At 59.2% G+C, this 13,806-nt stretch overlaps 1 protein-coding gene across 8 annotated transcripts in view; it reads left to right on the top strand.

Moving 5' to 3' along the window:
• Positions 1 to 414: 414 nt before the first annotated feature.
• The window catches only part of WNK1 (WNK lysine deficient protein kinase 1), a 79,358-nt gene continuing 65,966 nt past the window's right edge, over positions 415 to 13,806 (top strand). For 7 of the 8 annotated variants that reach the window (XM_075343599.1, XM_075343594.1, XM_075343595.1 and 4 more), the window contains exon 1: positions 415 to 1,165. In XM_075343599.1, coding sequence (XP_075199714.1) covers positions 635 to 1,165 — 531 coding nt within the window. In that variant the 5' untranslated portion in view covers positions 415 to 634. The remainder of the gene's footprint in view (positions 1,166 to 13,806) is intronic. The other variant, XM_075343600.1, reaches the window with a different exon arrangement.

Genomic DNA, 13,806 nt, shown 5'->3' with positions numbered 1-13,806 from the left:
ACTCCCTGCTCTGCTCGCTCTGCATTGCTCACACATGACTCACCAGCACTGAGCTATTGTGCAACCACCTTTCTGGGGACACCCGCACATTTAACCGCCCTTTTAGTCCAAAACCTAGTAGGCCTCAAGCTTCTCAAAGACTACATTTCCCATCACGCCCTGGGGACGGCAGTGACATCATTTCCCCTTAGGCGAAGGAGAGGTAACACGCATGCGTACAATGTCACGGGCGTGGCTATCAATGTGGGCGTGGCTGTTGCGGAATAAAACCAAACAATGGGCGTTGCCCTCTTCTTCAGCTGTAATAGCTTGAAAAAGAAGGCGTGTCGGGTCTGTTGCATGCGGTGGGCGGGGCTTGTTTTGTTAGTGGGCGTGTCTGTCCTGTGAGGGCGTGTCTGGCGCTCGCTGTGTGTCGGCGCGGCGCCGCTGAGCGCCATTAGTCCGTAGACAGTGAGGGGAGCGGATCTTCCTGTCAGAAAGCGGCCTCGTCGTCTGATGTACGCGGCTCAGCATGGCCTGTGAGCTCCGGCCGTGGGAGCCGACTCACAGCCCGCTGCCCGCCCAGGGCCCCGACCCCCGGCTCCGCTGACAGCACAGCACAGACCGCTGACGCGCTCTCGCACCGGACACCGCCATGTCCCTCGCCCCGCCGCGGCCTTCTAATGGCTCCAGCTCGGATACGTCGCTGGCGGCCCCCAGGGAGGAGGCGGACGGGCGGCCCGAGGAGTTCCGCCGCCGCCGGCACACCATGGACAAGGACAAGGCCGAGCACCGCTTCTTCCGGCGCAGCGTCATCTGCGACTCCAACGCCACAGCCCTGGAGCTACCGTCCAACCAGTGCATCTCCCCGCCCGAGTCTGTGCTGTGCCTCCCGGCTGTGCCCGCGCTGCCCCGGCCCGAGGAGGCGGAGGAGGGCCCGGACCCCGCGGAGGCCGTAGCCCCGCCGCCCGCTCCCGCCGAGGCCCCGGACTCCCGGCTGCCGCGCTCCCTGCCCGAGGACCGGTCCCAGGACGACAACGAGGAGCTGGAGACTAAGGCGGTCGGCTTCTCCCCGGACGGACGATTCCTCAAGTTCGACATCGAGATCGGAAGGGGATCGTTCAAGACGGTTTACAAAGGGCTGGACACGGAGACCACGGTGGAGGTGGCCTGGTGCGAGCTGCAGGTGAGTGAGGGGCCACGGGGGAGAGACTGGAGGGGCCACATAATGGGCTAGACACAGGCCACGGGGGAGAGACTGGAGGGGCCACATAAAGGGCTAGACACAGGCCACGGGGGAGAGACTGGAGGGGCCACATAAAGGGCTAGACACAGGCCACGGGGGAGAGACTGGGGGGCCACATAAAGGGCTAGACACAGGCCACGGGGGAGAGACTGGAGGGGCCACATAAAGGGCTAGACACAGGCCACGGGGGAGAGACTGGAGGGGCCACATAAAGGGCTAGACACAGGCCACGGGGGGGAGACTGGAGGGGCCACATAAAGGGCTAGACACAGGCCACGGGGGAGAGACTGGAGGGGCCACATAAAGGGCTAGACACAGGCCACGGGGGAGAGACTGGGGGGCCACATAAAGGGCTAGACACAGGCCACGGGGGAGAGACTGGAGGGGCCACAAAGGGCTAGACGCAGGCCACGGGGGAGAGACTGGAGGGGCCACATAATGGGTTAGACACAGGCCACGGGGGAGAGACTGGAGGGGCCACATAATGGGCTAGACACAGGCCACGGGGGAGAGACTGGAGGGGCCACATAAAGGGCTAGACACAGGCCACGGGGGAGAGACTGGAGGGGCCACATAAAGGGCTAGACACTGAGACCACGGTGGAGGTGGCCTGGTGCGAGCTGCAGGTGAGTGAGGGGCCACGGGGGAGAGACTGGAGGGGCCACATAATGGGCTAGACACAGGCCACGGGGGAGAGACTGGAGGGGCCACATAAAGGGCTAGACACTGAGACCACGGGGGAGAGACTGGAGGGGCCACATAAAGGGCTAGACACTGAGACCACGGTGGAGGTGGCCTGGTGCGAGCTGCAGGTGAGTGAGGGGCCACGGGGGAGAGACTGGAGGGGCCACATAATGGGCTAGACACAGGCCACGGGGGGAGAGACTGGAGGGGCCACATAAAGGGCTAGACGCAGGCCACGGGGGGAGAGACTGGAGGGGCCACATAAAGGGCTAGACGCAGGCCACGGGGGGAGAGACTGGAGGGGCCACATAAAGGGCTAGACGCAGGCCACGAGGGAGAGACTGGGGGGCCACATAAAGGGCTAGACACAGGCCACGGGGGAGAGACTGGAGGGGCCACATAAAGGGCTAGACGCAGGCCACGGGGGAGAGACTGGAGGGGTCACATAAAGGGCTAGACACAGGCCACGGGGGAGTGACTGGAGGGGCCACATAAAGGGCTAGACACAGGCCACGGGGGAGAGACTGGAGGGGCCACAAAGGGCTAGACGCAGGCCACGGGGGAGAGACTGGAGGGGCCACAAAGGGCTAGACGCAGGCCACGGGGGAGAGACTGGAGGGGCCACATAAAGGGCTAGACGCAGGCCACGGGAGAGAGACTGGAGAGGCCACATAAAGGGCTAGACACAGGCCACGGGGGGAGAGACTGGAGGGGCCACATAAAGGGCTAGACGCAGGCCACGGGGGGAGAGACTGGAGGGGCCACATAAAGGGCTAGACGCAGGCCACGAGGGAGAGACTGGGGGGCCACATAAAGGGCTAGACGCAGGCCACGAGGGAGAGACTGGGGGGCCACATAAAGGGCTAGACGCAGGCCACGGGGGAGAGACTGGAGGAGCCACATAAAGGGCTAGACGCAGGCCACGGGAGAGAGACTGGAGGGGCCACATAAAGGGCTAGACGCAGGCCACGGGAGAGAGACTGGAGGGGCCACATAAAGGGCTAGACGCAGGCCACGGGAGAGAGACTGGAGGGGCCACATAAAGGGCTAGACGCAGGCCACGGGGGGAGACTGGAGGGGCCACATAAAGGGCTAGACGCAGGCCACGAGGGAGAGACTGGAGGGGCCACATAAAGGGCTAGACGCAGGCCACGAGGGAGAGACTGGAGGGGCCACATAAAGGGCTAGACGCAGGCCACGGGGGGAGAGACTGGAGGGGCCACATAAAGGGCTAGACGCAGGCCACGGGAGAGAGACTGGAGGGGCCACATAAAGGGCTAGACGCAGGCCACGGGAGAGAGACTGGAGGGGCCACATAAAGGGCTAGACACAGGCCACGGGGGGAGAGACTGGAGGGGCCACATAAAGGGCTAGACGCAGGCCACGGGGGGAGAGACTGGAGGGGCCACATAAAGGGCTAGACGCAGGCCACGGGGGGAGAGACTGGAGGGGCCACATAAAGGGCTAGACGCAGGCCACGAGGGAGAGACTGGGGGGCCACATAAAGGGCTAGACGCAGGCCACGGGAGAGAGACTGGAGGGGCCACATAAAGGGCTAGACGCAGGCCACGGGGGAGAGACTGGAGGGGCCACATAAAGGGCTAGACGCAGGCCACGGGGGAGAGACTGGAGGGGCCACATAAAGGGCTAGACGCAGGCCACGGGGGAGAGACTGGAGGGGCCACATAAAGGGCTAGACGCAGGCCACGGGGGGAGAGACTGGAGGGGCCACATAAAGGGCTAGACGCAGGCCACGAGGGAGAGACTGGGGGGCCACATAAAGGGCTAGACGCAGGCCACGGGAGAGAGACTGGAGGGGCCACATAAAGGGCTAGACGCAGGCCACGGGGGAGAGACTGGAGGGGCCACATAAAGGGCTAGACGCAGGCCACGGGGGAGAGACTGGAGGGGCCACATAAAGGGCTAGACGCAGGCCACGGGGGAGAGACTGGAGGGGCCACATAAAGGGCTAGACGCAGGCCACGGGGGAGAGACTGGAGGGGCTAGACGCAGGCCACGGGGGGGAGAGACTGGAGGGGCCACATAAAGGGCTAGACGCAGGCCACGGGGGAAGAGACTGGAGGGGCCACATAAAGGGCTAGACACTGAGGCCACGGGGGAGAGACTGGAGGGGCCACATAAAGGGCTGGACACTGAGGCCACGGGGGAGAGACTGGAGGGGCCACATAAAGGGCTGGACACTGAGGCCACGGGGGAGAGACTGGAGGGGCCACATAAAGGGCTGGACACTGAGGCCACGGGGGAGAGACTGGAGGGGCCACATAAAGGGCTGGACACTGAGGCCACGGGGGAGAGACTGGAGGGGTACATAAAGGGCTGGACACTGAGGCCACGGGGAGAGACTGGAGGGGCAACATAATGGGCTGGACACTGAGACCATGGTGGAGGTGACCTGGTGCGAGCTGCAGATGAGCGAGGGGTAGACTGGAGGGGCCACAGGACTGCAAAATGGGCTAGACACTGAGACCAAGGATGGGGTGAGACTAGGGGAGCGGAGGGGTCACAGGGCTGGACACGGTGACCTGCTGTGAGTTGGGAGTCACTGGGGAAACTATGGGGCTGGAGAAAGGGGCAGTGGCTGGAGGGGCCACAGGGATGAAGAAACTGCTGGACAAACCACGATGGAGGTGGCCTAGTGCAAGCAGGGGTAAGACCTAGGTCCACAGGGCTGGAGAAAGGGGGAACGGAAGGACCTTGGGTTGAGACTGTGGCCAGAGAAAGGCCTGGACATGGAGACCAGGCTGTGGGGCCTGTAACAGGCCTAGGGGTCGGAGTAAGGGGGGGGCTACGGTGGTGGAAGTTGCCTGGTGCGAACTGCAGGTGAGCAAGAGGCCTCAGAGCCAGACAAAGGGGAGAGCCTGGGAACCACGGGGCTCGAGAAAGGGGGGGGGTGAGTGGCAACGGTTGAGGTGGCATGGTGCGAACTGCAGATGAGCTGGGGGCCCTGGGGAGGGACACTAAGGCCACGGCTCGTAAGTGAGTAGCGGGGAGAATTGAATCTGGTGAAATGGGGAGACACGGGGGGGGAGCACTAGGAAAACTGGGTGTAGGTGAGCGGGTGGCCATGGGGCTGTGGTTGGGGAGACGGGCCTTGGTGAAAGTGGCCTGGTGTGAGCTGGACTGGGGGTGTAAATGGTGCAAAAAAAGGACAAAGCTGGGGCGAGGCCGGGGGGCCGCAGGCTGGTATTTTGGTGGTGACAGGAGTCTGGATCCTGTTTTTTGTGGGCAGCAGTGATATGAGCGTGTCTGGCCGGTGGTCTCTCTGCTTCGGTGGTGGCTGGAGCCGCTCCTGAGGAAGAGGACGTCCACATATGGAGGGTCCGTGCTGTCGTGGCTTGTGTGGTGACTGGAGTAATGGACGTCCTGGTGGGTCGCGGGTTCTGCAGGCCGGGTCCAGAGCTGCACTCCAGGAGTGATGGTCCTGCCAGTCTGTATAACCTGTGACCTGCTGGGAGTTGTAGTGCCACGTCTGCGGCTGCACAGGTAGAGGGTGATGCGGGTGGTAGTTGGAACTGTCCGGTCCTGGGAAAGTGACTGCGGACAGACATCACGTGTGGTGACAGCGGGGGGGGGGGGGGGTGGTAGGAGGGTGAAGAATTGCTGCAGTGTCGTTTCAATGTGGCGTCCGGGCCTCACTGATAATGTCGCTGGGTATCACCACCCCCAACATCCGCAAATTAGACTGAGACGCTGCCACTTCCGGTGACTAATGTGAGTGTGGCACATACCTGCCATGGCGGCCCTGGCACAGCTCGTCTGCAGCTAATTATAGAGCAGGGCTGTCATTATGCTAATTGTACGACGCTCTCACACTGGGCACCAATTAAAGGGCCGGCGACTGCTGCTCACCTGGCTGGTGGAGCTCCAGACTGTGCACGTGACCGCTTCACTGCCAGCGGCGGGCACCGTCCCCTGGTAACATGCATTTCTCATGTTTACCAGCCAGCGGTGCATCCTTGTGGTGAGACCTTTTAAAGGAACAGTACGCCTGCACTGATCTATTGTTATCTGTTATCAGACTAAGTGATTGGGAGTGTGCAGAGCTGATATTCCTGGGATCAGGGGGTGCCCTTGTCGCTTATCCCTGCGCTCTACGGATCAGTGGCTCGCGGTCTCAGTTCCGTCGGCGCGCCTGGCACAGACCCTTCATCATCGCTCTCCTCCGCAGGCACCGCAGTTTTCCATGACCCGTGCTGACGTGGAGGACCGTGGTGATAAATGCAGGCCTTGTCTGTGATAAGTGGCGCTGCACACGCTGGGACAGAAGGGCTGTTTTTATTATATTGTGCATCTGGCTGATAACAGGGAGCAATTGATGGCTCTGCACCTGTAGAGGATGAGCTTTTCTGTGATGACCAGTATGGCCGCTGACTCGTTTGCTCTTGGGCTGGCTCTGTCGCCCGCGGGGTGCTGTCCGGTGTGCACGTTCCAGGTGACGCGGTCATGCCCCATTTAGCGCCAGCGCTGCAGCACCATCCTCACTTTCTGCCTCTGCGCTGTGAACGATTTAATCCGCGCTGCCCCCCGTGATGCCCATTGTGGGGCGACCGCTCTGTGCCGGCTGCTGCATACCTCTAACATTATGAGATTTGTGTGTGTGGTGTGAATGGGGCGACCGCCTGCTGCAAGGGCTGCTCTGTTACCGTTCACTGACCGCAAGCAGCGGGGAAAGTTTCGAAGCTTGTGATTGGCTCTATTACGATGGATTACTACTCCCATCATGCTTTGCCCCAATTGTCAGTTATTTGGTTCGTTATCACCCGTCCCTCGATGGGATGAAGATCCGTTTTCTGCCGCTGTCTCGTTTTCGATGGTAAAGCGTTCGCTGTCCCGCTGGGTGTGGCACCGCCCGCTGCGGCCTCTGCTCTGCACGTGGCCAGTGTCTGCTCCGGCCGCTCCTTTGTGTCTGATGAGGGCCGCGCTGGGTTTTCTGACCTTTTGGGCAGAATGAGATCACTTCTCCCATATGGGCCGCACCGAGGACGGGGGAAATGCATAATTCTGCTCCGCAGGCCATACAGGCCGCTCTCCTACCCCTCCTGAGCTAAATATATCCGGCCCTCCCCACTGATTCCTAGAAAGGGATATTCTATAGTAAGAGCTGCTGCTTAACTGTGTGAGCGCCAAATCTCCACATAGCAGAATGCGGAGTGCAGCTCTGGAGTATAATACTGGATAAGTACTATATGTGCAGTGACTGCACCAGCTGAGTACAGCTCTGGAGTATACTGCAATATGTAACTCAGGATCACTAATGTGTGTGTACAGTGACTGCACCAGCAGAATAGTGAGTGCAGCTCTGGAGTATAATACAAGGTGTAACTCAGGATCAGTAATGTATGTACACAGTGACTGCACCAGCAGAATAGTGAGTGCAGCTCTGGAGTATAATACAAGGTGTAACTCAGGATTAGTAATGTATGTACACAGTGACTGCACCAGCAGAATAGTGAGTGCAGCTCTGGAGTGTAATACAGGAGGTAACTCAGGATCAGTAATGTATGTACACAGTGTCTGCACCAGCAGAATAGTGAGTGCAGCTCTGCAGTATAATACAAGGTGTAACTCGGGATCAGTAATGTATGTACACAGTGACTGCACCAGCAGAATAGTGAGTTCAGTTCTGGAGTATAATACAGGAGGTAACTCAGGATCAGTAATGTAATGTATGTACACAGTGACTGCACCAGCAGAATAGTGAGTGCAGCTCTGGAGTGTAATACAGGAGGTAACTCAGGATCAGTAATGTAATGTATGTACACAGTGACTGCACCAGCAGAATAGTGAGTGCAGCTCTGGAGGATAATACAGGAGGTAACTCAGGATCAGTAATGTATGTACACAGTGACTGCACCAGCAGAATAGTGAGTGCAGCTCTGGAGGATAATACAGGAGGTAACTCAGGATCAGTAATGTATGTACACAGTGACTGCACCAGCAGAATAGTAGTGAGTGCAGCTCTGGAGTGTAATACAGGAGGTAACTCAGGATCAGTAATGTAATGTATGTACACAGTGACTGCACCAGCAGAATAGTGAGTGCAGCTCTGGAGGATAATACAGGAGGTAACTCAGGATCAGTAATGTATGTACACAGTGACTGCACCAGCAGAATAGTGAGTGCAGCTCTGGAGGATAATACAGGAGGTAACTCAGGATCAGTAATGTATGTACACAGTGACTGCACCAGCAGAATAGTAGTGAGTGCAGCTCTGGAGTATAATACAGGATATAACTTCTCCTCCCAGCACATGAAGGTCCCCTTTTCTTGCCCTTGTACCCTGCATAGTTTCTCCTGTGCCGCTGTCCTGTTCTGCAGTTGCTCCGTGCTTCTGTTTGGTGCAGACTTCTTATTGTGGTCGGTGACATGAATCTGTGGCAGCACTTCTGTGACATTCTGCACAGATGTAATACTTCTCGGCTGTGGACTGTGCGGGGTGCCTGTGGCTTGTTTTGGAGGGGGGTGTCTGTGACACAGACTGACGAGCGTTGTTGGGCCACGTTTGCATTCACTGACATACAGCAGAGATCCTGATGAGTGCGGAGTACAGACGCTGCTGGACCCTTACGTGGGTTTGGATGAGGCCGTTGTTTACGTGTCGGGGATAATATGGACGATCATGTGACGATCACCTTCTTCGCCATCAATAGCCACATTGTGAACTCGGGCAGAGGTAATTCCCAAATCACGGAGCTTGTTCTTGAGTGGCTCCTCGTGGGGTCCCGTGTAATGCATCGGTGACCTCCTCCGTGGACAGTGGCAGCTCCGGAGATGGCTCACTCCTCTTCCTCCTCCTCCGTGTTTTCCGTACGTGCCGCCTCCATAACAATGAGCGTCCTGTGATCCGTGGGGATAATCGCGGCTTCCTGCAGGTAATAGGTGCTCTGCCCCCAGCATAGGACAGCGTGACCCTTCTCCGAACAGTCGGGGCTTTGTGCGGCCTCGCCGGCGTCCTCACGTGCCTCCACGGGGTTCTGGGAGCGCTGGATAACTGTGGCCAATGGGCCCGGTCCCACAAGGGTGAAATCTGTGCCTGGCGAGCGCCTACTTGGGGCACGCAGTTGGGTTGTGTTGGGGGGTTTCTCGCGGTGGGATCGCACCTGGTCATACGGTCACCTCCTCTGGCCGCTCAGGTGAGCAGGGACCTTTCCTCGCTCCATAAACTTCTCCGCTCTGATCTTTATCTGACACTTCCTCATTTTGCCTCTTTATGTCGCCCTTAGGATGATTTATAAAACCGTTAATCGCCTTTATTGCTGGCGTTGCGCACGGCCGGACACATAACACGCAGCCATTAGGATCTGCCCCGAGGGTCCCCGGCACCACCCGGCCAGCCGCTCCTCCGCCCCTAGATGTGGCATTGTGTTAGGGAGTTGCTATTTGAGCAGTTTTCTCTCACATTACGCAGAGTAGTTACAGAGGGTCCCGGCGCTGTCAGTGGTTATTGCACCAACAGGAAAGGTGGGGGGAGGAGAACGAAAAACCTCCGAGGAATGTGCATTCTCCCTCATCAAACAAACGTGACACATGCATGATACATTTCCTCAGGAATCCAGGTCGCCTGGGAAAGCGCAGAGACGTAGCAGAGCCGAGGAGCCGCAGCGTGCACGGGCTTGTCACCCCAGCATGAGCAACATGGCAGCCCAGGGCCTATGTCAGCGAGGGGCGACCAATAAACCTGCCCTCCGTGTATTATCACCCCGCGACCCACAACCCTGCCCTCCGTGTATTATCACCCTGCAACCCACAACCCTGCCCTCCGTGTATTATCACCCCGCGACCCACAACCCTGCCCTCCGTGTATTATCACCCCGCGACCCACAACCCTGCCCTCCGTGTATTATCACCCTGCAACCCACAACCCTGCCCTCCGTGTATTATCACCCCGCGACCCACAACCCTGCCCTCCGTGTATTATCACCCCGCGACCCACAACTCTGCCCTCCGTGTATTATCACCCTCCGACCCACAACCCTGCCCTCCGTGTATTATCACCCCGCGACCCACAACCCTGCCCTCCGTGTATTATCACCCCGCGACCCACAACCCTGCCCTCCGTGTATTATCACCCCGCGACCCACAACCCTGCCCTCCGTGTATTATCACCCCACCACCCACAACCCTGCCCTCCGTGTATTATCACCCCGCCACCCACAACCCTGCCCTCCGTGTATTATCACCCCGTGACCCACAACCCTGCCCTCCGTGTATTATCACCCCGTGACCCACAACCCTGCCCTCCGTGTATTATCACCCCGCCACCCACAACCCTGCCCTCCGTGTATTATCACCCCGCCACCCACAACCCTGCCCTCCGTGTATTATCACCCCGCCACCCACAACCCTGCCCTCCGTGTATTATCACCCTCCGACCCACAACCCTGCCCTCCGTGTATTATCACCCCGTGACCCACAACCCTGCCCTCCGTGTATTATCACCCTCCGACCCACAACCCTGCCCTCCGTGTATTATCACCCTGCAACCCACAACCCTGCCCTCCGTGTATTATCACCCTGCAACCCACAACCCTGCCCTCCGTGTATTATCACCCTGCGACCCACAACCCTGCCCTCCGTGTATTATCACCCTGCGACCCACAACCCTGCCCTCCGTGTATTTACCACCCTCCGACCCACAACCCTGCCCTCCGTGTATTATCACCCTCCGACCCACAACCCTGCCCTCCGTGTATTACCACCCTGCAACCCACAACCCTGCCCTCCGTGTATTATCACCCCGCCACCCACAACCCTGCCCTCCGTGTATTATCACCCCGTGACCCACAACCCTGCCCTCCGTGTATTATCACCCTCCGACCCACAACCCTGCCCTCCGTGTATTATCACCCTGCAACCCACAACCCTGCCCTCCGTGTATTATCACCCTGCCCTCCGTGTATTATCACCCCGTGACCCACAACCCTGCCCTCCGTGTATTATCACCCCGTGACCCACAACCCTGCCCTCCGTGTATTATCACCCCGCCACCCACAACCCTGCCCTCCGTGTATTATCACCCCGCCACCCACAACCCTGCCCTCCGTGTATTATCACCCCGCCACCCACAACCCTGCCCTCCGTGTATTATCACCCTCCGACCCACAACCCTGCCCTCCGTGTATTATCACCCCGTGACCCACAACCCTGCCCTCCGTGTATTATCACCCTCCGACCCACAACCCTGCCCTCCGTGTATTATCACCCTGCAACCCACAACCCTGCCCTCCGTGTATTATCACCCTGCAACCCACAACCCTGCCCTCCGTGTATTATCACCCCGCCACCCACAACCCTGCCCTCCGTGTATTATCACCCTGCGACCCACAACCCTGCCCTCCGTGTATTTACCACCCTCCGACCCACAACCCTGCCCTCCGTGTATTATCACCCTCCGACCCACAACCCTGCCCTCCGTGTATTACCACCCTGCAACCCACAACCCTGCCCTCCGTGTATTATCACCCCGCCACCCACAACCCTGCCCTCCGTGTATTATCACCCCGTGACCCACAACCCTGCCCTCCGTGTATTATCACCCTCCGACCCACAACCCTGCCCTCCGTGTATTATCACCCTCCGACCCACAACCCTGCCCTCCGTGTATTATCACCCTCCGACCCACAACCCTGCCCTCCGTGTATTATCACCCTGCAACCCACAACCCTGCCCTCCGTGTATTATCACCCCGCCACCCACAACCCTGCCCTCCGTGTATTATCACCCTGCGACCCACAACCCTGCCCTCCGTGTATTTACCACCCTCCGACCCACAACCCTGCCCTCCGTGTATTATCACCCTCCGACCCACAACCCTGCCCTCCGTGTATTACCACCCTGCAACCCACAACCCTGCCCTCCGTGTATTATCACCCTCCGACCCACAACCCTGCCCTCCGTGTATTACCACCCTGCAACCCACAACCCTGCCCTCCGTGTATTACCACCCTGCAACCCACAACCCTGCCCTCCATGTATTATCACCCCGCGACCCACAACCCTGCCCTCCGTGTATTATCACCCCGCCACCCACAACCCTGCCCTCCGTGTATTATCACCCCGCCACCCACAACCCTGCCCTCCGTGTATTATCACCCCGCCACCCACAACCCTGCCCTCCGTGTATTATCACCCCGCCACCCACAACCCTGCCCTCCGTGTATTATCACCCTCCGACCCACAACCCTGCCCTCCGTGTATTATCACCCCGTGACCCACAACCCTGCCCTCCGTGTATTATCACCCTCCGACCCACAACCCTGCCCTCCGTGTATTATCACCCTGCAACCCACAACCCTGCCCTCCGTGTATTTACCACCCTGCCCTCCGTGTATTATCACCCTCCGACCCACAACCCTGCCCTCCGTGTAATATCACCTTCCGACCCACAACCCTCCCCTCCGTGTAATATCACCTTCCGACCCACAACCCTCCCCTCCGTGTATTACCACCCTGCAACCCACAACCCTGCCCTCCGTGTATTATCACCCCGTGACCCACAACCCTGCCCTCCGTGTATTATCACCCTGCCCTCCGTGTATTACCACCCTGCAACCCACAACCCTGCCCTCCGTGTATTTACCACCCTCCGACCCACAACCCTGCCCTCCGTGTATTACCACCCTCCGACCCACAACCCTGCCCTCCGTGTATTTACCACCCTCCGACCCACAACCCTGCCCTCCGTGTATTTACCACCCTCCGACCCACAACCCTGCCCTCCGTGTATTACCACCCTCCGACCCACAACCCTGCCCTCCGTGTATTTACCACCCTCCGACCCACAACCCTGCCCTCCGTGTATTTACCACCCTCCGACCCACAACCCTGCCCTCCGTGTATTACCACCCTCCGACCCACAACCCTGCCCTCCGTGTATTATCACCCTGCAACACACAACCCTGCCCTCCATGTATTTACCACCCTGCCCTCCGTGTATTACCACCCTCCGACCCACAACCCTGCCCTCCGTGTATTACCACCCTCCGACCCACAACCCTGCCCTCCGTGTATTATCACCCTGCAACCCACAACCCTGCCCTCCGTGTATTTACCACCCTGCCCTCCGTGTATTATCACCTTCCGACCCACAACCCTCCCCTCCGTGTATTACCACCCTGCAACCCACAACCCTGCCCTCCGTGTATTATCACCCCGCGACCCACAACCCTGCCCTCTGTGTATTTACCACCCTCCGACCCACAACCCTGCCCTCTGTGTATTTACCACCCTGCCCTCCGTGTATTATCACCCTCCGACCCACAACCCTGCCCTCCGTGTATTTACCACCCTCCCCTCCGTGTATTATCACCCTGCAACCCACAACCCTGCCCTCCGTGTATTATCACCCTGCAACCCACAACCCTGCCCTCCGTGTATGATCACCCTGCAACCCACAACCCTGCCCTCCGTGTATGATCACCCTGCAACCCACAACCCTGCCCTCCGTGTATGATCACCCTGCCCTCCGTGTATTTACCACCCTACGACCCACAACCCTGCCCTCCGTGTATTACCACCCTCCGACCCACAACCCTGCCCTCCGTGTATTATCACCCTGCAACACACAACCCTGCCCTCCATGTATTTACCACCCTCCGACCCACAACCCTGCCCTCCGTGTATTATCACCCTCCGACCCACAACCCTGCCCTCCGTGTATTACCACCCTCCGACCCACAACCCTGCCCTCCGTGTATTATCACCCTGCAACCCACAACCCTGCCCTCCGTGTATTTACCACCCTGCCCTCCGTGTATTATCACCTTCCGACCCACAACCCTCCCCTCCGTGTATTACCACCCTGCAACCCACAACCCTCCCCTCCGTGTATTACCACCCTGCAACCCATAACCCTGCCCTCCGTGTATTTACCACCC

This window comes from Anomaloglossus baeobatrachus, chromosome 4 (assembly GCF_048569485.1).
Source record: "Anomaloglossus baeobatrachus isolate aAnoBae1 chromosome 4, aAnoBae1.hap1, whole genome shotgun sequence".
NCBI classification, from domain to species: domain Eukaryota; kingdom Metazoa; phylum Chordata; class Amphibia; order Anura; family Aromobatidae; genus Anomaloglossus; species Anomaloglossus baeobatrachus.
This window is presented reverse-complemented; position numbering and strand designations above follow the sequence as displayed.